The 25454-nt window shown below is 54.9% G+C and overlaps 1 protein-coding gene across 9 annotated transcripts in view; it reads right to left on the bottom strand.

The window, feature by feature from the left end:
- DYSF (dysferlin) overlaps positions 1-25454 on the bottom strand; it is a 105262-nt gene that overhangs the window by 69905 nt on the left and 9903 nt on the right. For 5 of the 9 annotated variants that reach the window (XM_063336829.1, XM_063336835.1, XM_063336833.1 and 2 more), the window contains exons 5-30: positions 24752-24866; positions 24409-24602; positions 24022-24150; positions 23223-23285; positions 22980-23030; positions 22249-22279; positions 21397-21512; positions 21065-21191; positions 20637-20740; positions 19630-19698; positions 19501-19544; positions 19272-19354; positions 17850-17891; positions 17025-17140; positions 16604-16717; positions 15863-16040; positions 15183-15307; positions 14559-14665; positions 9632-9824; positions 8743-8898; positions 7584-7715; positions 7015-7181; positions 6303-6417; positions 6064-6169; positions 5267-5409; positions 4109-4282 (exon numbers count right to left, since the gene is read on the bottom strand). In XM_063336829.1, coding sequence (XP_063192899.1) covers positions 4109-4282; positions 5267-5409; positions 6064-6169; positions 6303-6417; positions 7015-7181; positions 7584-7715; positions 8743-8898; positions 9632-9824; positions 14559-14665; positions 15183-15307; positions 15863-16040; positions 16604-16717; positions 17025-17140; positions 17850-17891; positions 19272-19354; positions 19501-19544; positions 19630-19698; positions 20637-20740; positions 21065-21191; positions 21397-21512; positions 22249-22279; positions 22980-23030; positions 23223-23285; positions 24022-24150; positions 24409-24602; positions 24752-24866 — 2994 coding nt within the window. The remainder of the gene's footprint in view (positions 1-4108; positions 4283-5266; positions 5410-6063; positions 6170-6302; positions 6418-7014; positions 7182-7583; positions 7716-8742; positions 8899-9631; positions 9825-14558; positions 14666-15182; positions 15308-15862; positions 16041-16603; positions 16718-17024; positions 17141-17849; positions 17892-19271; positions 19355-19500; positions 19545-19629; positions 19699-20636; positions 20741-21064; positions 21192-21396; positions 21513-22248; positions 22280-22979; positions 23031-23222; positions 23286-24021; positions 24151-24408; positions 24603-24751; positions 24867-25454) is intronic. The other 4 variants (XM_063336831.1, XM_063336837.1, XM_063336830.1 and 1 more) reach the window with 1 other exon arrangement.

Raw genomic sequence — 25454 nt, 5'->3', positions numbered from 1 at the left:
AGGTCCCAAAAAAGCTGGGACACACTGTCACAAAGCGGGAAACCCAGGAATAAGCTGACATGATGGAGGTGATGGCTAAGTCAGCAAGCCCAAGGGAAAGGAAGGCTGCCCAGCTTATAAGGGAGGGATGCGCAGGTGAAATACAGGCAAAAAGAGAGGAAATGGCAGGACAGTGCTGCAAGCAGTGGTGTTATGCTGGCTCCACGTTTCAGGTATTGGTGGGAGTGCTAAAAGGCTTCTGCACCACCAACTTCTTGGTCTCAAGCTCCCCATTAGTCAGCTGGGACCCATCACAAGAAGCAATAAGCACCAGGCACTTTGTGGGTGTCCCCAGCGGTAGAGGGGGATGCCGAGTCACAGGCAATAGAGAGGGCAAGTTGGTCATGGCAAGGGCAAAGGGGGTGGCCCGGTGGACGGGATGCTTTGTTCAGGACACTCATGGGCTCACCACGGGTCTACTTTCCTAAGCAGAGTCCTGCCCTGAGCCAGTTGGGGACTGTCCCAAGCTGTGGGTAGCTGCAGGAAGGCTCCAAGGACTGCTGAGAAAACGGCACACCAGGAAGGAAAGAGCCACCACGTTGAAGAGCCCATGGCTGGGGGCAGCAGGAGGGAGTGGGTGAATCAGCGGGAAGCATCGTCTGAGGCAGCTCAACCCACCCCAAGGGGGCACCCCAAATCCATCAGGCTAATTGCATCCAAGGCAGACGAAACCCAGTGCCATGTGGGAGCTCCACAAGCCCTGGCAGCAGCATGTGGCCCGGCTTTGGGCAGCACCACCCTGCTAGCTGCCACACTGCCCGGCCCCAGCGCTGCTCCCCGTGGGACGGGGGATCGGGGAATGTCCCATCCCCCCCCCCCTATTGTCTGGGGTCAGGGGAAGGATGGAGCACATGTGAGCAGCTAAATAAAAGTCTCTGAGCAAAAGCAGGAGTCAGCACATGCTTGGGGAGAGCGAGCATGCAAAAAAGTAATCATGCAGGTACGCGTGGGTCGCACCCCATGGGGTCCATCCGAACAGGCACTGAGCTCACCCTGCAAAGGCGCTGAGCCCCACGCACAGCCCCGGGGATGCAACTGCTCGGGTCCACAGGGGTAGCACCATCGGAATGGGATTTTTTGGGAAAGACTCTGCCAAGGAATCCCCAGCTCCTACAAACCCACCCCTCAGCAGCTGAGCGACCCGCTGGGGCTCTGCTTTCCAGTTGTCCCCAGCTCTGGGTCCCCCTGACCCCAACGTGCTGGGGTTCAGCATGTCTTAACCGAAACGATTGCTCAGTATGGCCGGAGAGACGCATGCGGAGCATCCCTGGGAAGAGGGAGGCCCAGAAACCCTGAGCAGCATCCGCACATTCCTGCATCCAAGACACATTCTGGTCATGTTTGGTATTATCTTCCTGTTGGAAACCAACCCTTTTGAATAGCTCGGGGAATTAGCACTTGGGGTGTTGTGTTGGCTTGTTCTGTCCCTGCACCACCGTAGAGCTCCTTTGCTGGATGGGCTGCGGGCAACCCATGCCACAACCACAAAATCGCACAAACGCCTTTCACAGAGAAGGCGGCAGGTAATAGGAATGGGACGGAACAGACAGGAGGGGCTTCCAGAGGCTCCAGCAGCTGGTGGCATGCCAGTGGCAGCCCTGGCCCCAGGCCTGGGTAAAATCTGAGCTGGGGGATGCTCCAGGCTCCCTCTCTTAACAGTGTCTTTATTCTGCTTCAGTGTGATCAGAGCTGGCAGCAGCAGCCCAAACTCAATCCTCTGCTGCCCCATTGGAGTGCCCTTCTCGGGCTCTGCTTCCCTGACACCTCAGTCTTCAAAAAGTGCCTCCCTCTACCTGCGTTAAAAAAGCATTGGAAATAGAGCAAAAAATCAGCACCCATCCTTCCCAGCCCTCAGCACCCACTCGTATTTTCCCATCCTCGGCACCACTTCAGCCCATGACCCCGATCCCAGCTCTGGCATCACGCCGAGTCCCTCCTCCCACTTGCGGCTCCAGCAGATGGAGGGGTCAACCCTGTGCAGGTCCGGAGGGTCTGGGGTTGCTGGATGGGAGACACTATGTAAATCTAGGTATTATTTTGGGATGGAGCATCCTGGAAAAACACGTAAGTCATTCAAGCAAGAGAGGAGAGCTGGAAAGGCATGAAGCTACAAAACCAGAAAGTATGGCAAGATCATTTATAAAGCGATCCGCAGAAAACCAAGCAACCACAGAAAATGCAGCCAGTAACCCCAAAATATGAGGGCATGGAGGCAAGCCAAGGTGACCTACTGCGGAGGGGAATTTGGCGAGCGGATCCCGAAGGGCAGGCGGGCTGGTCCTGCACCCGCCAGGCTGCCGGGAGCCAGAGCCAGGGCCGGGAAGGGATTCATTCACCTGCCGCTCTCCTGGGCTGCTCCCTCCCGAGCTGTCACCCTGTGGGGACAGCATCCCCTGAAGTCTCCATGCCTGAAGTAAATACTCCTCCTTGCCAGACAGCATCGCCCTACTGGGGGGATGGCTTAACTCCCGGGAGCAGCACAGTCCTGCAGCAAAGGGACCTGGTGCTCCCGCGGGACCCTGCTGTCACTGAGGGTTTTCCTTGTGTTTTGCTGACATTCAAGCAGGGAAAATTTATGGCTCAGACATTTGCTTGGCATAAAGGGAATTGGGTGTCTGCATCAGGAGCAAAAGTAACACTTAGGGCAGTGTTTGCTGGGGAAGGAAGGAGAGGGAAAAGCAAGGGATGGCAAGGCAGAACAACTGCTTTTTTTGCTAGGATTGTTTTCAGTTAGAAAATAAGCAAAATAATAATAACTTGGATTTGTTACATATAAATATAATAAAAGTTATAGACGCAACCTTGGCATAAAGATAAATGAGAGATCTGGGAGGCCGCTAAGAACTGGGCACTCCAACGCTAACTGACACAGCTAAGAAATGCTGGGAAAAATAAATATGCCAAGTAGGTAACATCAGGTATAAGGGGCTTAAGGGGTAGAGGGCTGGAAGGGGCAGCCCCGGCAGCCTGGGGCAGGTGGGGGTTCAGCAGCACATCAGTAACACCAGGGGACACTTAAATCAGTCAGAAACCCCCTGCCACCACGTCAGCGTCACCAGAAGCGAAGCAAGCGGTGGCTCCTAGGCATGTTGCCACGTTGCCATTTTAATGGGGCTTTTTTCTCCTTTTCCCTTCTGCTTCAGCCTCTGCCCCACACACATGGGGAGGGAGTTTCCTCCCTGGGTCTCACCCACATCCCCCAAAACCCCCAGGAGATGGGTCCATCAGCTCCCCTTCCCCAGCACTGCAGCCACGCTCACAAACCCATTTCATTTGTGGGCTACAGAAGGCGAAACGAGGGCATGGCTGAGCCCTTGGAAAGCTGCACAACCAAGTCGAGACCCAAGGCGGCTCCATCGGACCCCGACCCCTCCCATCACCCCTGAAGCCAGAGAAAGGGCACGGGGGGGTCCTGCACACCCCCACAGGAGTGCACGCGCGCGCACACACACACAAGCACACACGTGTGCATGGACACACACCCCATGTTAGAGGGTTTTCCAGCTAAACCCTCCTCGATTGCTTCTGCCAAGATGCAAAGGGATGAAACGTCTGGTTGAAAAGCACATCAACAGGCCCCAGGGTGAAGGGGGAGAAGTCAGGGTCCCACCAGCAGCCCTGAGGGTGGGCGGCAACCAGGACCCTCCTGAATGGGGCCAGCGTGAGTTCAGGGCTGATGCACGCGAACGCCACGGAGCCGCTTGTGTCCCAAAGGGGCTGCTGGGTTCAAACACTGGACAGAATGGGGGACAGAGCAGAGAAAGAGGGGGGGAAAAAAAGCCAAATGGGGGAAAAAAAAATAAAAAGCCCTATAATAGGGGCTTTGTGCTGCTGTGGTTGGTTCTTATTTAGCTATTGGAAAAGCCAAAGGATTATGAAATCCAGTGTATTAAGAAAGCCAGAATATTAGCTAAACAACCAGCCGTGGGTGCGGGCAGCAGATAACAAGCGGCAGATAATGAGCTTTGCTCCAGGTCCGCTCCCTGGGTTGAGACGGAAGGGCGGGAATGGACCCAACCAGGCTCCCCCTCCCAAGCAACAATTTTTTGGGGGAAAGGCGGGTACCTACCAGAGCCCCCTCCAATGCGAAGACAGCGGCGGCCCCAGTGCGCTCCAGGGGCTCCATCCTGCGCCTCCAGCGGCGGCGGCGGAAGGTGTCGGTCCGACGATGCTTCAGGTGGAAGCGCCAGCCGAAAAGCGAGGCGTACTCCCAGCCCTCCCCATCCAGCTCCTCCTGCTTGTGCTGTGGGGCAGGGACACGTCGGGGGTCAGGGGGAGGCTCGGTCCCACCACCCCACGGCCCCTCTGCCGGTGACAATGGCAGGACCCCGGCACAGCCAAGGGGCAAAGCCACTTGTGCACAGGGCTCTTCAGGGCCAGGGTGGTACCCACCCAAACCTGGGTCCAGCCTCTTTGAGTTGTTGCCTGCTACAGGTGTCCCACCCCGTGTCCTCCCCATATCTCTCTATCTTAGCTGGGGATTCAGCCCTTAGTCCAGTCCCTGGGGTGAACCCCACTTGGAGAAGGGTCTCGCTGGGCCGGGGGATGCCTGCGCTGAGCAAAGAGGGGGGCACATCCTGCCCAGGCCTGTGTAGCACCAGCACCTCCATCTTCCCAGCCTGCCCTCCACTTCACCACCACCTCTGATCTCTCCCAAGGCCACCACAGCTCTGCCACCATGGGACCCTGGAGCATCAGTCACAAGGCTTTTCCTCCCCAGAGCTGTGTCACCTCTCTGTGACACTTGCACCCCTTTGGCAAATGGGGTGACAGTGGCTCCCCTTGCTTTCCAGCAACAATTTTCTAGAAAAAGTGCTGGAAAGGAACCGTGTCTTAGGGAACGTGCTGGGGGGAGGGAAGAGCGGCAGCGTTGCCGTGGCATTTGCAGTCCAAGTGCACCACCTAGAGGGAAGCAGCACTAGGACAGGGGACAGGCTGAGGACCTCTGCCAGCCCTGGTCCTCCGAGCTGCTTCATGGCACTGGCAGAAGTCCCCATCCCACCCAGCCCAACCAAGCACCTCTGGAGTGTTCTCCACCCCGGGAGATGTTAACCCCCACGGTGAAAACCACTGAGGCTGCTGCCTGCTCCAGCATGGAGACCAGGGCCACCAGGTTCCAAAGCACAGCATGTATCTGCAGAAGGCCAAGCACCTCCACCTCTGCACGGAGAGACAGGGACACAGCCCCGACCCACTCTCACCCTCTTCTCCTCAGCCCCTCTCCTACCTTCTTCATGGCCTCCATCTGTGCAAGGTCCCTCCGGCGGAGCCGCACCCAGCGCCGTCGCCGGTTGGTGTGGTACATCTTCTCAGCTGGCACCCAGGCCTTGGGTTTGCGGTCCGGCGGTATGGTGATGCCATACTCCCAGCCTTGGAGAGAAGGAGACACCTGGGTGAAGGAGGGAGAAGAGCCCCCACCTTGCCTCCCACCAGGGACCTCTCTTCACATATTTCCAGGTTGGAACAGCTTTAATAGCAAAGGTTTGTCCAGACACAAACACGGTTTCCCAGTTTGATGGTCCACACAGATAAGGACCTATTCATGCTGCTACGGAATGGAGGTGCCCCACTGGGAATGCCCAGGTGATGGACTCATGGTGTCCCACCAGCCCTTGGCTCAGTCACAGCCTGGGGACTCTCCTCTCTCTCCTTCCTTCCTCAGGCAGCCCCAATGCTTGTGACCATCTTGGATGCTCTCTGGCCTGATACTTTCAATCTCTCCTTCACCAGAAGACAGGTAAGATCTTCCAGAAGAACGGCCTGGCCTTTCCCCAGCAGCAAGGAAAGCGCTGCCTTTGTGACTGTCCATGCCACAGCCACAGCCACAGCCTCAGCCAGAGCAAGGGGGAAAGGGTACGCCCAGGGCCTGACCCCCTTCTCCTGAAGCCAGCAGGGCAGCTCACACAGCCACAAAGGGGATGTTATCATCCCTGGTGCTGGACGGGATCATGGAAGGAAACGCCGCAATGGGCAGAGTGAAGGGGATGAAAACCAAGATGGATGCCCAAAACTGCTTTCTGATACCTTTTTCATCCACAGCTCTGTTGAGGTCCGTGTCCCACTCCACGTCCTCCCATTTCCAGCCTGGAGGACACTCAATCTCATCCTTATGCAGGACCTTCTCCCCATTCTGTGGGATATAGAGGTGTTTTCAACAAAACGGTGCCCAGCAGATGCCTAAATATCCCCTGAGCCCTCAGGGGCTTCTTGCCACTGCAGCCTGGGGTGGTGGCTCCGCCCCTGGCTGCCCTCTTCATCCTTACCACGTCAGTGTAGGCATCAGTCATGTGGATCCACTGGCCTCCAGGCAGCCGAACCTGGTTCTCAAACACCTCCTCCACGAAGCTCAAGTGCCCAGCGTCCACATCATGCAGCAACCTGCACCCCAGGGAGATGCATGGCGTCAGAGGCTCCCCCTCCTGCCCTCCCAGCCCTGCACAGGCAGCAGCATGGCTTTGTGTCTTCCCTCCTCTCACAGCCGGCCCCACCACCCCAGCACATGCTTTGCCTTCTGAGCCCCTTCAACCCCAGAGGCACCAAGCAAAGCTCCCATGAGACAGCAACCCAGTTCAGATGAAGCCTAAAACACAGGCTGTGAATCCAATGCAAGAAGATGGCAGAGCAGTGCTGAGCATCCACCATCCCCTCAGTGCCCTGCTGGGATCCCACCTCCAAAGCTCCTCAGCATGGAGCTTGCACAGGCACCCCGGTGAGCTGGGTGCTGGGGCCACCATGTCCATGAGTGCCTGTGCAGCACCCACCATGACAGGGACATCACCCATTGCAGAGCTGCATTTTGAATTAATGCTGTTGCCTACCAAAGACAGGGCAGGCAGATGAGGAACCCCCCTGGCACCCCAGACCTCCATCCAGCTTTCTGGGTGACCTTGCCACCAGGTTAGCATCTGCTCAGGTTTTTGGGGTGTCCACAACAGCCCACCCAAGCTCTGCTCTTCGCAGAAAACTGTCACTTACGTCTTCTCCGGGCAGATGAACCAGTCTGCAGCCCAGGTCCATCCTGTGGAGGGGCGGAAGCTGTCCTTGGGCAGCTTAATCTTGCCAGTAACATCTGAGTATTTGGGGTAGGTCAGGCCAGTAGTACCCCAGTTCCCCACCAGCGCCAGTTTGGTCTGGTTCTCATACTGGGGGAGCAAATCAGAGAGGTTTTTGTGTTGGAGGCACAAAATCCCATGAATAATCCTTTTGAAATCCCATGAATAATCCCTTCCTTCCTGAAGAGCCCCCATCCTGAGGACAGACCTCCTGGGAAGAGCCTTACCCCACTACACCATCCCCTGCACCATGGGCACCCCCAGATTTCTCCCCCCGCCTCCCCGCCGCAGGCAGAAGGAGGTGTGAAGCCACAATGTGGCTGGATGTTAGTGGAAATGGCTCTTTCTTCTCATAGTTGATAGAGGCTTATGTGATACCACCTGGCAGTGCCCTCACCCACAGTCCAGACCACCCCCTCCCCTCCATGGTGGAGGCAATGCCCACACCAGAGAGAAAAAAACCCTTTAGGGTGGTCCCTGTGAGATGCTCACGGTTTCAGCAAAGACGGAGAGCTTCCCCTCGGCGTACTGGTTAAACTCCTTCTCATCGACCGACAGCCCGAACCAGAGCTGGACCCGGATCTGGACTGGGATCCTCGGACCCATCACCTCTTCCTGGGGATACTGCCGAAGGCAGAGCCCCATTAATATTCCCCAAGAAGGATATTAACGGGGGATGCTCAGGATATGAGGCTGGGGGCAGTGGGTATGAAGCCCCCGTGGCCCTGGCCAGGGGGATAGGTGGGACATGGAGCACCCCTGGGAACTGGTACATCAGCAGTGTACAGAGCACTCTGGGGATGACCTTGAGGAGCTTCAAAGCCCTGGTGGTCAGGGCTTCTGCGTCTTGTTGAGACACCCTTCAGGGCTAGGACATCCAACCCAGCCAACATACTTCAGCAAAAATAGAAAGAATAAACAGGGAGATGTCTCACTGCCCTTTTTTCTCTCCCTCAGTCACTTTTTTTTTCCCCTTCAAGTGATGCTAGTTTTCCATCCAGAGCTAAAGTGCAGAAAAAAACTCAATATATTTTGGTTCGTCTTTTGGTTCCAGCTGGGCTTGGGGTTTTGGGGTTTATTCAGTTTATTTTATTTCACTTTATTTTTTTAGAGCTTGTTCAGCACCGATTGTCTGCTCCCAAGCTGGCACACAGCAAAAGGCCAAAGAAATATCATTTGAGATGTGAGAAGCTTGGTAAGTGCCTGGCAGAGGAGGCCTCAGCTTAAATTTCCTGGGGTGGCAAAGGGTCAGGAATTTTGAAAAACGTAAAATAACATTAAAAAAAATTTTAAAATATACGTATTTTTTTTTAAAAAAAGCACCATCTGGGCCAAACTGCGCCCATCTTCACTGCCCGGGAACTTGAAGAAAATAATAAGGTGTTCATGGGGATCTGCTGCAGATCCATGCAAGTGGAGCTGAACTCTACCAGAAGCACGACCAGGGTCTCACCACACAGGAACCAGCTTCAATAGAGTCAAAACTGAGGCTGGGGTTCCCCAGAGCCCCAGGCACTCATGGGTTAAAGCAGCCTGTTGTGTTGTGATGTCAGGTTTCCCTGCACGATTTCCTCTCTATCTGTTTTTTTTTTAGGGGAAAATATTTTAAAAATTAATATCATGCATGCACATACATCAAAAGCCAAGGTACCTTCAGGAAGATGGTCTGCAGCTTCCCACAGTTCTTGCCGCAGCAGCTGGAGATGTTCCTGGAGAAGAGGACCTCGTGGGCTGGCACGCGAGCGTATGCTACGCGCTTGTCTCCCTGCAGCATCCAGATCACTATATCGGGCAGGCTGTTTTGGGGCTGGAAAACACAAAAGCTGTAGTGTCCAACCAGGGGGCTGCCAACTAACACATCAGCGGCAGAGGGATGCAGGAGGCTGGAAAGCAGCCATGCCCCAAGTCCTGCTGCCAACCCAAGCCCATAGAGTGAGACCAGTTGACCCAAAAGCCATCTCAGCAGCTCCGGATCCCATCTGGGTCTGGCCAGGGCAGAGCAAGCCCATGTTTCCCCAAGCTCTGTCCTCCACAGCCAGACCAGGTCACTGCAGCAGCTTTGGTTGAGGGTTTACAGGCCGTGCTGTAAAGCTCTGCCATGAATAAGGCTAAAATCTCAATGGCGGGTGCCAAACCTGTTGCCTTCCTATCTCAGTTCACAGCACTGCGGTGGGATGCACAGGGGGTCAGGACTCTGCCTGTGAGAGCGGCATCCTTTCTACTTCCCACCATACTGCCGGGCGATTGCTCGCAGCCATCGCACCGAAACAGCACCATGATGGCGAGCTTGGGAAGAACGAGACCCCTCCAAGGTGAAAATCACAGAATCACAGAATGGTGAGGGTTGGAAGGGACCTTCAGAGATCATCTAGTCCAACCCCCCTGCCAGAGCAGGGTCACCTAGAGCAGGTTGCACAGGAACACATCCAGGTGGGTTTCGAATGTCTCTAGAGAAGGAGACTCCACCACCTCTCTGGGCAGCCTGTTCCACCTGTTCCAGCTGTTCTGGGCAGCTCCTGCCACCATCACAGCAGCGTTACCTCCTCTGCCATGGCCTTCAGCCTGGAGAGCCAGTCCTCTGCTTGCTCCAGGGCTGCCGACAGGCTCGAGTCCTCATGCTTGAGCTTCAGGGCTGCCTTCACAATCTGCTCCAGGTTGGTGCTGCGAAACCGGTACATGTTCTGGTCCAGGTGGGTGCTGGCCGGCTTCCCCAGGACGTCGGGCAGGGTCACGCTGCCAGGATGGGCAGAAATGTGGTATTAGTATCTTGCTCACCCTTTCATGGGGGTTTTGCTGCCTTTTCTTTTTTTTTTTAACTCCTTTTCAGCAAGTTTCCAAAAAATTAACAAGCCACCGAAGATACGTTTGTGGAACACAGGAATGCCAAGAGCAAAGGAGGTTCAAACCACACTTGCAGCCCCCACGCATCACCCACAGCAGCCAGGACGGGGCCCTGGCTGAGCCGTGCACACCACATACACACACACGCGCATTTGAATATAAATTGATTCAAGCTGCTGGATAAGCATTTCAGGAGTCGGGAGGATCTTCACTGCGCTGAGTCATTTAGAGGTTTTCCTGTAAAATGCAGTGATTTACGGTGCTGCCGGTTATTAATGCTCTTCTTGCTCCCAGCTCCTGAGCCACAGCCCCCTGCCAGCCCCAGCATTCCCCCCTCGGGCTGGGACTGGGCTCCGCAAGCCCCGTTTTCATTGCATGATAAACAAGAAGGACAAATCTCTTGCCCAGCTGTGCTCATCGAGACGTGACGCAGACATGCACACGCTGTGGTACCTGCCCGGGATGGCTTCAGTGCAGGTTGTCCCAGGTTGATAACATGGATTCCTTTAACGAGAGGCTTAGTGAGAAATTTAGGGAGAAATTTAGTTCTTTCATTTCTTATTGGGTTTACTGCATTTTCCCAAAGGGAGCCAGGACGCTGCGGGTTGTGCTAATTAGCCTGACCGTTCAGTGGCATCCTGTGCCAGGAGGTAAATTAAAAGACCATGTTGGGGTTGCAGCCCCAAGCCCTCCACGGTTAGATCGACCGTGTTCCGTGAACTCAATTCTGTGTGGCCACACTTCATTTGTGTATTTATTATGTTACGAGGGAGCTGCTAATGAGCTGACCTCCCAGTCGTTTTCTGCAGCTTGCTATGTCACTGGTGGCTGGGAAGGACACTTCTCACCCACCATGCAAACACCACTTTGTGGCAGAAACTAGGATGTACTTCAATATCCTTGCAGGAACATGGAAAAAAAAAAAAAAAAGAAAAAGAAAAAAAAGAACCCTAAATATACCCACTGCAGTTGAATTTAATTTCAGAAAGATAAACTATACAACTATGCAAAAAAAAGAGGAAATGTGCTAAAGAGCTGTGGAAATGAGGAGCAGAAAGGGTTAAATTCTATAGGCAGCATGGAAATGGTTTGAAGACATCTTGTTCCTGAGATTTGTGCCTCACGTTGGAGACCTGTAAAAACTACAAGTTAAATGAAGTTAAATTGTGTTTAAATGGAAAAATTCAAAAGACCATGGACTTCACCAAACAAGATGTAAAAATACCATGAAGTATCTAAAAAAAAATAAAATTAAAGCAAAAAGATGGCAGAGTCCCCATTAAAAGCCTAAAACCTAAAGAACTATTCCTGTTCAGGCAGATAAATGACATGAGGAAAGTGTGCTGGTGAACCGGAGATGGAAGCAGCATTTTTCAGAGCAAAAAAGCTGGGATCCGGGATGACGTCAGGGCAGAGCCCCTTATCAGGGTCCAGCCTGCCTCGGCGTCTGGGAGGAAATCAGTCGAGCAGCAAATCGCTTGCAATTCAGGTAGGAAAGGGCTGGATGGTTGGGTGGCATCTGAAGCTTTGTGCTTAGTATTGCTTAATATTAATATGATCAGAAGACTGGAAGGAGCAACATGATGGCAACATCAGAGAGACCTGGAAGGATCTGGGGGAACCATAAATCAGTGAGTCTGACTCTTGCATCTGACAAACTATCAGAAACCACAACTAAGAGAAGAGCAGGAAGGTGGACAACCTGGACCCGAGAGGTTGCCTGCGGAGGGATGCTGGGGTACTGGTACAGCCTGCCTGGGCTCCCCGGCAGGCTGCAGCACTGCCCTTCCCCAAGGGCTCTGCCACCTGGGACCAAGAGGATGGTCATCTCCTGGGCAAAGAGCTCGTTAAAAGGCAGGTGGCAAAAGATAGAGGCATTGCGTTCAGCCACAATGATGGGTCCTGCGTTGGCTGTTACCACTCCAGGCACAGATTATTAGGAAAAAGCAAAAGGGCTGAACTGAGAACATCACTGTGCCAGCACATAAATGCGTGATGCATCCTCACATGAATGTTGTGCCTCCAGCTGGGGAAAGATGCGCTGGAATTGGACAAGTACAAGGAAGCCCAAAAGGATGATCAAAAACACGCACCAACTTCTGCATCGGGGCTCTCTGGCCACCCCATGCTTATTTTGCCATGCTCCCAGCTCCAGCAGGTGGCAGGGTCAATTCACTGGCAGCTCTCTTCCAAGCTCTAGCGCAGAGCTAATCCTCGCGGGAGACAAGGCCAGGAGCAGAGGGACAAAACCCACCCTTCAGGTCAGCGCTGCTGCCCATCAGCATGAAAGAGCTGCAGGAGCTGCCTGAATCTGGCTGCAATTCAATGTTTTGGGCACTTGGTTTTGCCACGACTCATCTTTCCCTAACTTTGTCCATTTGTATGCTACTTCCAATTCTTTTCTTTTCCAGAGAACAGCGGTCTACTGTCTCTTCACACAAAGGTCTGGAAAACAGAGGTGGACAAGGCAATGCCAGCAGCACATCGCTGTTTTCCTACTGGGAACAGGAGGCAGAGAGACCCCCTCCCACTGGGACCCTTTCACCAGAGAGGTTCAGATCTGGAGGAGGATGGGGACATACTAGAGAATGGCAGGGGGTTGTCCCATCGCTCCGAAATCCTGATGGAAAGCAGCTCTGCCCTGGCTGAGAGCAGAGACCAAGCTTTGGCAGCATCATGGGGGGAGCCACAGACAGGTCAGACTGCACAGCTCAGCTTGTCTCCCTCGGAGCAGAGAGCGTATTGGGGTGTGGAACCCCCCAAAATCCATCGGGGGTGTTCCTGCTGCCCCCGCCAGGGGTATTACCCTCACCAGCCAGCCCTGGTCCCCGCGCCAAGCCCTTGCAGAGACAGAGGAGCCGCATCCTGCAGGAGCTGAGCACAGAGTGGGGCCAGGAGCCAGTGGGAACCACGGGCTTGGCACATCCCGCAGACACATTTTTCCCCTCCCGCTTAATTGAATTTGTTTTGGAGGGCACAGCATCTCTGGAAAACCCAAAGCCATGGCTCATCCCTCAGGTCCCGTCCCATGTGCCCAAGAGAGGTGAGGGGGGGCGGGTATCAACAGCCCATCAGATGGCTCTGACCTTTCCAGCAGAGCCAGCGTGCGTGGAGGGCAAAACACATCTCCTTTATGAGTCTCAAAAGCAAATAAAAAGGGAGGTTGTAAGTATGTGTGTGTGTTTTTTTAAGCATGTCCTCCAGGAGGTCGGTGGAGCAGGATCAGCTTGTTCAAGGTCTCCTTGCCGTAGGGAAGGAGGTGTCTGGTCCCACACGGGTGTCACAGGAGGGTCCAGAGAGGCTGCACCTTTGTGTCCACTGCCCCTCCACGACCTCTCCTTGACCCTTTCAAAGAGCAGAGGGGGTGGAAAGGGGGACCTAGGGCTCAGCACCATCTCCCCAACCTTAGGTGATTGGCACAAGCCCAGGTGGACAGTGTGCATGGTCCTGCAGGCTGGTGGCTCTTGTGGAAGGGGTGGGGAATGACTGGTCCCAGCAGGTTTGGTGGACTCAGGGACAGCCAAGAAGCCCAAATTTTCTCTCTCTGCTGAGGTAAAGCATCAAGAGCCACCACACAAGTTTGGTGGCCACAGAGGTCCACCCATGACAGGCACCGATTGCTACCAATGGGCTGTTCCAGCCCACTGCAGGGCTGTCTTCACAGCTTGGCTGCTCTCCACCTACCTCTCAAGGCACGAAAGCTCCAAGAGGCATGGCATCGCTCTTAATTCTCCTTGGCAAGGGCTTGCCCAGGGCTAAAAATACATTGATGATCCTACTATTGCCCTTCCCCAAATTGATGGCATGGAGCTGCTGCAGGAAAGTTGTGTGGCCAGGCATGGCCATGGGATGGGACTTGGAGGTCATGGCCATACCTGAAGGGGAACCATGGTCCAAAGACCCTGGTGAGGTCACTCCCTGAAACACCTTCTTCAAGGTCTGAGTTGTCCTTGGGATAAAGCATCATGGCCATACAGCAGCAATGCTCCCCAGAGCAGCTCCTTATGCCCACAAAGCACAATCCAGCCCAAAAAAATGGGCTACACAGAAGGAAAGCCCACGGCACCCCGCCAGCCTCCCTTGAATGAACGTTCAAGTGCTTGAGAAGTGCTCAGAAAGGCAAAGCAGCAGATGCTGCTGGTGCTGCCCATGGGGACGGAAGGATGGCTGTGCCATCCAGCCCTGCAACATCCCTGTCCCCTGGTCCAGCTGTTGGATACACGACACCCACGCACAGCCGAACAACGCCTCTGGGTGCTCTGCATGGGTGACTCCTACACAGCATACGCAAGACTCAACCTGGAAGCCCCATCGGTGGCTCCTCACTCCACAAGCCCCACCGTCCCTCCGGCTTGGCCAGTCTGGCTCCGGCTCCTGCCCCAACACAATGCCGCTCATTGAGGTGAGCCACGCTGCAGCCCTTGCATGAAGGCTGGAAATTTATGACTTGCTTTAAATGTCACCTTTTCAACTCCGTGCCTTGGCTCAGCAACCTTTGAAGCAAACATTAGCAAATGACCGCAGTTTTTCAGAGAAAAAAAAAAGAAGTCGCCCCTTCCAAGATAAATACGTGGTCTCGCAATGAATGGCATGAAAAGGCTCACAGTCAAAACTGGCAGAAAATACCTGCAGTCAGCGATGATGTCATCCATCAGCTGGGCACCCAGGACATCCAGTTCACTCGGTGAGCGGTTGGCCTTGAGAGCAAGGTGGACCTTCTCCATGTTTGCTTCCTGTACAATAGACAGAGGAGTGGAGCTGCACAGTGAGGGGATGCCCCATCGCCCCACTCCACCCCATATCCAGGACCCTCCCAGCGAGTGCCTGGGACTGCTCCCTGTGATCAGAAACTCCAGTCTGGGTCCCACCAGGGCTCTGCACCTCTGGTTTTGCTCCTATTGGAGCTCTGGGAGAAAATGACAGTGAAATACAGCACGAAATCCCATAAATAGCTCAGGAGCTGACGGAAGGTCCTTGCCTCCTACACCTGCATCAGTAGGCATGTGGGTGGCATAGCAAAGCACTCCATTCACACCCCCCTGTCAATCCAGTGGGGATGAGGGTGGTCCCTCCATCACTCCTGATGCTGAGCGGGGCACTCAGGACACCAACAGATTTCCCCTCCACAGCACAAAAGTCATTAAACCCCAAACCTGACCCAGCCTGAAGACGGCCTCTGTCCCTTCCCTGTCCCCCCAGGCAGGATGCAAAAAGGAAGTGGATGATGCTTCTTGCCACCACAGCACTCACCAGCCTGTCTGCTGCATAGTGGAGAAGGTTTTGGGCATCAGTCCGATAGCTGATATCTTCCCAGTAGGATGACAACACCACCACGGGCTTCACATTGCCCCAGGGCAGGTAGTAATACTGACAACCTGAAGGGCACAGCACACTGGTGAGCTCATGATATTGGAGTGACGGCAGACCCCAGGATAGGAATTATGTTGACCAAATCCATGTGCAACAGAGCAATGCATACCAAGGTTCAAAGGGATGTGCAGCAACTTCCATGGCTGCAGCAGCTCCTGCAGAGCAGAGAGGCCAGAAAGCAGCACAACCACCCCAGTGGGGTGAGGACACCTCACACCAGAGCGAGAGGCCCAGAGGAGCCAGGGAAAGCCACCCCAAAGCACTGGCTCTTCCTTGAAGAGAAATGGGCACTGTTAGCGCTGAGATACTGCTCAAAAACCACTTTAAGCCAGCACAGAGCTAAGAGGAGTAGTCCTGGCTTCCCTGCTCCTCCACAGTGACATATTCCCCCCTTCACAGCATGGTTGAGGTGGGCAAGGACCTCTGGAGGTCATCTGGTCTAACCCCTGCTCAAGCAGGACCATATCCACCAGCTGGGGTTTTAATATCTCCAAGGATGGAGACTCCACACCTGCCCTGGGCAGCCTGTCCCAGTGCTTGGTCACCCCCATGTTACTCACCATCAAAGACAGCCCGGCTGTACTGAGTGGTGGAGGCCAAGGGCAGGCAGGTGTTGTCAAATTTGTTGCCGTAGTTGCCAATGCTGACCTCAAACTGGATGGCATCATCCACGTCTTGGAGCATGGTGGCTGAGTAGAAGGCAGCAAAGAGGGAGTACTTCCGACGGCGCAGGTACTTCTGCAACAAGCACAGGACCATGTCCATAGAGGATACACCATCACCGCCCTCCTACACACAGACCCTCCACTACCCCGACACACACCAGCTCAGTGAGGCCTCCAAGACAACCAGGTTTATTGCAGGGAAGAAAAGCATACGTTGCAGCAAGGGAAATTTGGATGAGATATTTAGGAAAAACTTGACAAAGGAGAAGGCTAGAACTTTCCATAAAAAATGCAGTTTAAACCTGAAGAAACAAGTAGATGGAGCACATTTGTGATAGCACTCAAGTTAGGATTGGGTTCCTGCTGAAGCAAATCTCCCATCCCTCCACGTTACCGTGGTCTCCTCTCTACCACGCAGCAGCTCAGATGGAGCAAGATGGAGCAAGCTGGACACCTTGGGATGGAAACACGGCAGGAAACACCCCCCAGGAACTCATCAACCACTCCATCGCTCACAGGACATCACCCACCCAGGACCAACATCTGCACCCCTTCCCTAGTGCCCCACATGCCATGCCGCTAGAGGGCTGAACCCAGAGCCCATAGGGTTGGATACCTCATGGAGACCCCCATTACCTCCACCCGCAGGATGTCATCCGCAGAAATGTCCTCCACCTTCTGCTCCACGTGTTCCACCAGTTTGGTTTCCAGCTCCACCAGCATCCTGCCACGATACGCGACTCCCTCACCCTTGGGGTAGACCAGGGACAGGTGTCAGGACCCCAGTACCCACTCCCCGCAGGCAAGTTCTGCTTTTGATTTCAGTGGGCTTCATTGCAGAGGAGTGAGATCAGGCAAAGTATTTCTGCAAGCACTTCCAAGGTAGAGAGCGTTTGGGCAGCAGAGCAATATCGAGAGGTTTTTAGCCAGCAGGAATAGCCAGAAAACGCAGTGCAGGCTCCTAACAACAAAGCCAGTTTGGGTTAATAGCAGCTTTCTTTTGGCAAGGAGGAGCGGCAGTTTAGTTTAGGTTGTGCTGGAAAGAAGCCGACGTCACCTTTCCTAAATTGAGTGTCTCGTAAGGGTCGGGGAAACCGGTGAACTCCCGGGGGCTGCCGTAGAGGTTGATATAGCAGGGACCGAAGGTCGGCAGGAACCCGAGCCCATCGTCCGCTGGAGAACGCAGGGGAAAAGAGCAGTTAGAGAGTCCTGAAGGCACCTCGGGGATGTGTCTCCCAGGACTTTGCTGCAGGGCCGTGGGGACCACACGCATGCAATCATCAACCAAAATGCTGAAGTTTTTCACCTCCTTTAAATCCTATGAGAGCTTACCTTTTTGCAGGAGAAAGACAAGGTGGGTGTGGGGCTGTGCAGGGGACACAGAGCTTCCCAGTCCCAGGAAGGGTGCCCAGAGAAGGGGAGCATAAATTTGCTGGTATGAACCAGCATAGGGGATTTACACCAGCCGAGGAGACAGTAAGAGAGGGCTGGGAAGAGAGCGGCTCATTTTTATGAAACCTCAAGCAGAAGGAGCAGCAAAGCAGCAGAAATCATTTGCAGGGTCCTGCTCTGAGCTCCCGAGCTGGCTGCTCCCCGTGCACAGCTGGCTCAGCACGTAACACACACTAGACCACAAAGACATCGCTGCCCAACGTGGACACCCCAAAGCTGCTGTGGGGAAGGGCAGTAGAGCCCTTTCCCTGCTCCTGCAGGGCAGGGGGAGGCCATGCTGGAGCCATCCACTCCTCCCACCAAGGTGCCGAGGCACAACGCAGCCGATGCTCCCTGAGCTCAGGCGCCAGCGCTCCAGCCCTGACAGCATCTGAACCAGCAAAACAATTACCAAGCGGCGATTGCAAACCGAGAGGCTAAGGGGACGTACAGTCTGTGGCTTTCAGAGGCTTCACGAGAGCAGGAAACTCATCTGAGGCACAAAGAAATGGAGAGAGGTTAGGAAAGGCTGGCAGAGGAGTGTGGAGGAAGGATGGAGAGTTATGGGAAAAGAGGGTGGATGCTCTCGTGGGCTTCTTGTGCCGACAGACATTAGAGAGACAGAGAGAGAACGGGGGAGGTTGTTACACAGCCTTATCGCCCTTCCAGATTGGTGTGAAACAGGAGGATTTGAGCATTGCTGAAGGATGCTCCACGTGCTGTGAAAGTTGGATGGACCTGCAGTTCCCCAGCACCTCCTCAGGATGAGGCAGGTCTCAGTGGTGGGATGGGGTGTGCAGGTCCCAGGCAGACCCCTCACAGCCTCCTCCTCCCTCCCCGGCCTCTCTCTCTCTCTCTCCAGATCAGCCCAGAAGCTGCACTTTAACTGGGGAAGAGGGGGGCTGGACACAAGTACCATGGTGGAGAACAGTGCTGCACCCCAACTCCACACCTGCATGCACGGCCGGGCAGTGCTGGGCGGGTGCAGGCTGTGGGACATGCAGCTGCAGCTTTGCACTGGGCTCAAGCCCTGGAGGCTGCTGCCAGGTCCATCCCATGCCCCTACAGCATAGGGATGCTCATGATGGGTTGGGGATTTGCAGGGCACCCGAGAGACTCAGAGATGCACAAAGCAAAGGGAGCAGAGTGAGAGGAGATTTGATAGGGCTGCAGATGCCACCGGAGCTCGTTAGCAGCAGGAGACGCTCATGCAGGTTAGGGCAGCCCCTGCTCCTGGCCCTGTATGGGTCTCAGCCCCGCCACAAGCGTGTCCCACTTTCCTGCCCTCCCACTCGGCGCAGGCAACATGGTCAGCGTCACCCAACCAATCCCTGCAAGCACCTCTGCAGCAGCCCTTTGCTTCGGAAAGCCCCTGGGACTTGGAGCAGCACCCTCAGGACAAGCTGGACCTCAACCCCCATCCAACCCTGTGACAGCCCTGAAATGACACCTAAGGAGGAGCTGCCAGTGGAGGCATGCACAGGTGGGACCTGGCATCTTCCTGCACCAGTGACACTGCTGCCCATCACCAACCACAAAGGAGAACCACAGCCACCTCCACTCAGCAACAAAAAGAAGCAGCAAAACCTCCAGCACACCATGGCCCTGCAGCTTCCCATTCCAACACCCCTGGGAGGACCTAAAGATCTTCAAAAACCACCACAAACCAGGAGGGGCCAGGTCCAACCGGAAAACAGAGTGCAGGATGGAGAAACCTCCAGCAACCCGTCACACGTCTCCTCCAGCACCGGCAACTTTGCAGGGACCATCGTGGCTGTGACATCCTCCAAGCCAACACCAACCTCCAGCCACAAGCATGCAGTGCTCCTTCATGGCCATGCACCCCAAATCCCATCCTGCTGCCCCCCCTTACCCTCTAGCTCCCCGCCAGGGGCCGAGATCTTGGACATGCAGAGGTAGGCGGTGCCGATGATATCATTGTGCGTCACACGGTCCCTGCAACACAAACCACGATGCTGTCACATCGTGGACCAAGGGGGTTTGCCCATGGGGCCTCCCCCTGCACATCCCACTCTACCAGCTCAGTTTTCCCCATGGGCAGGCACAGGCAGCCCCCCGCAGTGAGCCCCCTTCCCTCTCACCAGTCGGTCACCCGGATCCTCATCTTCTCACACATGGAAGGGAACTGGGAAAAGAGGCATGGAGAAGAGCGGTGAATGGTAGTGGGAGTGAGCAGGCAGGAGCGGGGCTGCAGGGGTACCAGTGCTCACCATCGCTGGCAGCGTTAGGCACTGGTTCCACTGCGGGTTGGCATTCTTCTCCAGGATCCTCGAGTAAAGCTGGAGGTGCGAGATGGGGGATGAAAAGTCAGTGCCACCCCAGTGCTTGCAGCTCACAGCTACGTTTCAGCAAAGCCAGGCTGCTGCATGCCCCATCCACAGAGCTGGAACGTCTCAGATCCCCAAAATACAGACTCCATTCAGTGGGTGGCCTGGTGGGGCTCTGCATCACGTTGGTAAACCCCTCTGTGCAAGAGGCAGAGAATGATATGGGCTGCTCCGAGATCTCACTACCCCAGGACCACCAGAAACTCACCCCCTTCCTGCTGTGTTTGCTCAGGGTAATGTCCTGAGCCTCTGTTCCCCCCAGGCACTGTCCCCAGGGAAAGATTTATGGGCAGGGGAGAATCTCAGCCCTTCAGTGCTGCTGTGCATCAAAAGATAAGTGGCAGCTCATGGGCATATCGCTTGGCAAAGGCACTGGAGGGGACCCGGAAGCAAAGGGAGCAGGACAGGGTTCTGCAAAGACACCAGCATCACCTCCACACCCTGGCTGGCCATGGGGCGACATTTGGTCGTGAGGGGACACAGCCAGTCGTTCGCTTCAGGCAGCACCAGGAAGAGCAGCACAACCCTCCACTGCTGCACTGTCCCCTTTCCCCAGGCGCTCAGCCTCTCCATCCACATTTTTAATGCAACAGCACCACGAAGAGCCCAGCGAAGAAATTACTCCGGTGCAGCCCGGCACGTCGCATCCGGCAGCACAACTCAGCTCGAAGCCAGCCATGCACACAGGGATGGGGCTAGGGATGTTGGCTGGGCTCTTCTCAGCCCACAGCTTCAGGACATGGCAATCCAAAGGAAGAGGGTGGGGTATAACAAGGATTGATGGGATCTTTGCAAATGCTCCAGCAAAGCAAAGGACTAAATTTTCCCCATGCACGGCTGCCATCCCAGGCCCAGGGACCGGGGGTTGCTGCTCCACTCCGGCCGCTCACCGTCTTGCCCGCAAAGCTGACTTCCACGAAAGGATCAACCAGGTTCTTCTTGTTGCTCTCAAAGCCGAAGATCTGCCTGACGTTGTCCATGACAGCATCATCCACTGAGAGGGGAAGGACATGCTGAAAGCTCATGGAAGTGCGATGGCCACAGCTTTCCAGGCAGGCTGTCCCACCAGCCAGGCAGCACATCTCCATTGAGCCAGGTGGGGATGGGCAGGAGGGTGGAGGGTAAATACCAGTTTGCACCAGTAAGAAACTTATCTCCCAGTATGTTACGACTGACCAATATCTACAAGGTCTTTGGACCAAAGCTACGGATAAAGTTTCCTTATCTGTGCACTTACTCCTCCTCCAGCATATTGCAACCTGCTGCAATACCAAGGGATGAATCCAGTATGCTCCAGTCCAGCAAAGGAAACACTTACTCTGGGGCAAGTCTTCAGCTTTGAAGATTTTCAGGCAGAAATGAGCCCCTCTCAGGGTTACCCCAGTAGGACGCAGGAGGTTGCCCTCGATGTCTTCCTTGTCTTCAGAGACCTCCTTCTTCTCCAGCTGTAGGACAACAGGAGAAGAGGAGAACAAAACCAAACTTCCCAAAAGTCCTGAAATGAGCAGCAAAACTCCAAAATCCAGCACCTTGCCCCCAAAACAGAGAAAGATCAAAGCTGCAGCTTCCCTGGGAACAGGCATGGGGTTTGATTGCCCACGGTGGTGGATTACCATGGTTGGAGAGTCCCCCCATCAAGGTGATACTCACAGGAGCTTCATCACCAGGTCCCAGCACAAACAGGCTGACTTTCAGATAGCCCTTGGCCCCCGCAGAGAAGTCCTCCGGGTCAGAGAGCAACAGCCATTTTCTAAGGAAAGCATGTTCTGGGGGAGAAAAGAGATTGAGACCCATGTGCTGGTCCTCAGTTGTGCAGGGAAATGGCTTCAAGGATGCTGTTGGGTGGGTTTGCTCCTTTTATATGCTCCTTGTATATAGAATGGAATGGAATGTAACGGAATGGAAATTAGAATAGAACAGAATAGAATAGTTTATGGTTGGGCTCAATAATCTTAAAGGTCTTCTCCAATCTAAATGATTCTATGATTCAGTTGGAAGGGACCTACAACGATCATCTAGTCCAACTGCATGACCACTTCAGGGCTGACCAAAAGTTAAAGCATGTTATTAAGAGATTTTCCTTGTAGGTCTTAACACTTTACAGCTAAAATTACCAAGCTTTTCTCTGTAGTGATTAGGGTAGGAAATTTTTTCTAAGTATCATTTTGTCTTCTTTGAGATAAAATAATAGATAAAAGATCAAATAATGAGCCAGACTCAAGACCAAAAAAAGCAAGCTGGGCTGCACTGGTAGGGCTTTCTGACAGCAAGTCGGTGGCACAATGACTTGAAAGCCTCAAAGATGTACGTCTTGGGAAAGGGATGAGAAATGGGTGGTGATGATGGATATAGGGACATGTCTGGGTTTATATATGGGAGATCTGTAATGTGTGTGTGCATTTCCCCTATGTTTGGCCCCCCCAAAAAAAGGTTTCCCGTAGCGACTCCCCAGTGCCGCAGGAAGTGACCCTGGCCCAGACCCTGACGGTTTGCTGGACTCACTTGGCTCGGAGTAAATGGTTTCGACATCCATCTGTAAAACAAAACAAAAAAGAAATGCCAGCGTTCACCCCATGGGTCAGCGTGTCGGAAAACATAGAATCACAGAATCATAGAATCTTCATGGTTGGAAAGGACCTTTGAGATCATCCAGTCCAATCAAACAACCTACGATCTCTGCCACTAGAGCATGACCTGAAGTGCCACATCTAGATGCTTCTTAAACACCTCCAGGGATGGTGACTCAACCACCTCCCTGGGCAGGCTGTCCCAGTGCCTGACCACTCTTTCAGTAAAGTAACTCTTCCTAATCTCTAACCTAAACCTCCCCTGCTGCAACTTCAGACCGTTTCCTCTGGTCCTGTCATTATTCACTGGGAAGAAGAGGCCAACACCCACCTCTCTCCAGCCTCCTTTCAGGTAGCTGTAGAGGGCAATGAGGTCTCCCCTCAGCCTCCTCTTCTCCAAGCTAAACATGCCCAGCTCCCTCATCCTCTCCTCATATGACCTGGTCTCCAGCCCCCTCACCAGCCTGGTAGCTCTCCTCTGGACACGCTCCAGCACTTCAATGTCCCTCTTGTGCAGAGGGGCCCAGAACTGAGCACAGCACTCGAGGTGAGGCCTCACCAGTGCCGAGTACAGAGGCACGATCACTTCCCTGCCCCTGCTGGCCACGCTATTCCTGATACAAGCCAGATACAAATATGGGGGAAGAGGAGAGATGGCAGCCTCACCCGAAATTCCCCAATCACCGAGTCTGTCCGGAAAGACCGAGAGTCCACAACCTGTGGAATGAAAATAAAGCAAAAATGGTAAAACCAGCCCAAACCCTCCCAGGGTGGAGGAACCCCCCAAAATGCCCTCCTGGAACAGAGGGGGATGTTTCCCTGGGCGCTGTGGGGAGGGGGACAGGGCAATGGCCCTGAGCATCGCCCCAGCCCTCCCGAGGGGCAGGGCTGATATTTGCTGAAGCTCACCGTGATGAAGATGGGTGTGTCGAACAACTCAGCCGGCGACTCAAAGACATTGAAGAAGAAGGTCTGTAGGAAAAAGGGGTGAGGATGGAAGGTGGAGATCTGCCCCAGCCTCCCCGCAGGGCATTTTCCTGCCTTCCAGCCTCTCCCATGCCCTGAGCTCCACAGGCTGGAGCCTCTTCCCCTCCTGTTAGGAGGGACCATACCCCATTAATAGCAACAGCCTCCCGAACGGGCTGTGCTGGGTGACTTTGGTGGACCCCAATGAGCAACATCCTCAAGTTTGCTTTTGCTGGGCTGGTTCACAAAAGCACATGCAGACCAGCTCTCCCGGGGGGTCTCCAAATAAAGCACAGGCACATGCTGGAGCAGGCTTTAGGGACATCCCAAAAAGCAGGCTTTAGGGACATCTCAAAAAGCAGGCTTGGAGCATCCAATGTGGGGACTGGGCTGGGGACAAGTCGCACGCGGCTGTCTGTGCGTACCCATCCTGCACACCCGGCTGCGTTGCCCAGCCCTGCCTGGGCACAGCCCTGCCCAGGACGCTACCAGTGACTCTGGGACATGTAAGTCACCTCAGAAAGGCGACCAAGGTGAGCCCTGCGCAAAGGCAGGCGATGCTGGGCCTGCCAGACCTCCCTGCTTCTCTCTGAGCTTCTCTCCCATTGCAGTCCCCGTCGCCGCATCCCAGACTCTGGGCTGCACTGGGGTTTCCATCACTCGGGACCCCAACCCATAACACTCCTGAGCCTTTCCCGACATCCCCACAAGCACACCTGGAGCAGAGATGCCCCCCCCTCACCTCATCAAAGAAGGGGCTGTTGCCTTTGCGTATCCTGGTCCTCTTGGTCTGCCCGGCAGCCGTCACCTTCACCACGGGCCTGATGTTGACCCCAGGGAGCTGCCGGGCCTCGATGACCCTTACTCTGATCTGGAATGGGAGGGAGGACAGGGCAGTGGGTCACTGGGTGCCGAGGGGATGGGATGCGCAGGAGGACAAGGGGAAGAAGAGCCACTGTGGCTGTATCTGACACCTCCACAACATCTCAGACCCTGTGGGGTTTGTCCAGCCCTGAGATGGGCATCTCAGGGTGCCCCTCTCAGGTGATAAACCCCCCATAGGACAGGCTGTGGGGCCTTGGGGAGGTGGCTTCAGGAGAGCAGCTCATTCCCACCAACCTCATCTCACCTGGAAGTCTTGTGGCTTGTTGGATAAAGGCTTTTTGGGTGAGCTCTTCCTCCGCTTCACCCCCTGAACATGGTGCATGGGGGGCTTGCGGGGCAGCGAGGGGGGCTCAGACCCCGGTGGCCCGGAGGAGGAGGAGGGCTCCGTTTCTTCCCCTGTCGCTGTCTGATCCTCCATCTCCTCCTCTCCAGCCGTCTCTGTGCAGGGCGAGAAAGGAGATGGAGGATGCAGGCAAAGGGGGACCGAGCGTTGTGAGACTGTAGGGTGAGGGGTCTAGCTGGGAAAAATGTGATGCTGCTGGGGAAAAGGTCCCCCCCCAGTGCCACACGTGAAGGTTTCTGGTTACCGGTGACCGTGTCAGACTCAGCAGCAGCCGGTGCTGGCTCCGGGGGGGCTGGAGGGGGAAACAGGGGGACAGCTCCTGGAGGGGGGATGTAGGACACTTGCAGGATGAGGAAAGCCTGGAAAAAAAGGAAATATTCATTACATAGGTGTCCCGAAACACTCTCCGGGGGGCCTGAGCCTCAGCGCCAGATGCCACCCACAATGTTCTGCCCAGGCACGGGGGATGCAGCCGAAAAAGTGGCAGCAACTCTGCAAATGCCGGGGAAAAGGGGCAGAGAAGGGAGGCGGCAGGGAAAGGTGTCCCAGGGTGCACGGGCACACCAGGGACGTGCGGGGTCCCAGCGGGGTGACCACCCTGTCCCAGTCCCGCTAGATGGCAGCCCCAGGCCGAGCTGCGCCGGGGCCGGACGCTGCATCCACCGGGAAGGGAGCGGGAGGGAGGGAGATGCCGAGGTAGAGCCAGGGAAAAGCTCAAGGAGAGGGGAACTGCGGGAAGGGAACTGCGGAAAGGGAAATGTAAGATTTAACAGACGGCGAGGGGTGTTCCCGCTGCTCCCCACAGAGCCCGGTGGCTGTGCAGCGAGGACATCCCTGTCCCATGGGTGCACGAGCTACAGCCCCTGCCAACACCTGCCCTGCAAAGAGGTTTATCCCCAGCAAAGCACCAGGGTGTCCCCAGCAAAGCTGTCCACAGCAAAGCTCTC

This window comes from Chroicocephalus ridibundus, chromosome 5 (assembly GCF_963924245.1).
Source record: "Chroicocephalus ridibundus chromosome 5, bChrRid1.1, whole genome shotgun sequence".
In the NCBI taxonomy this organism is placed as follows: Eukaryota; Metazoa; Chordata; class Aves; order Charadriiformes; family Laridae; genus Chroicocephalus; species Chroicocephalus ridibundus.
Note: the sequence above shows the minus strand (reverse complement) of the source record. Positions and strands in the feature narration are given on the sequence as shown.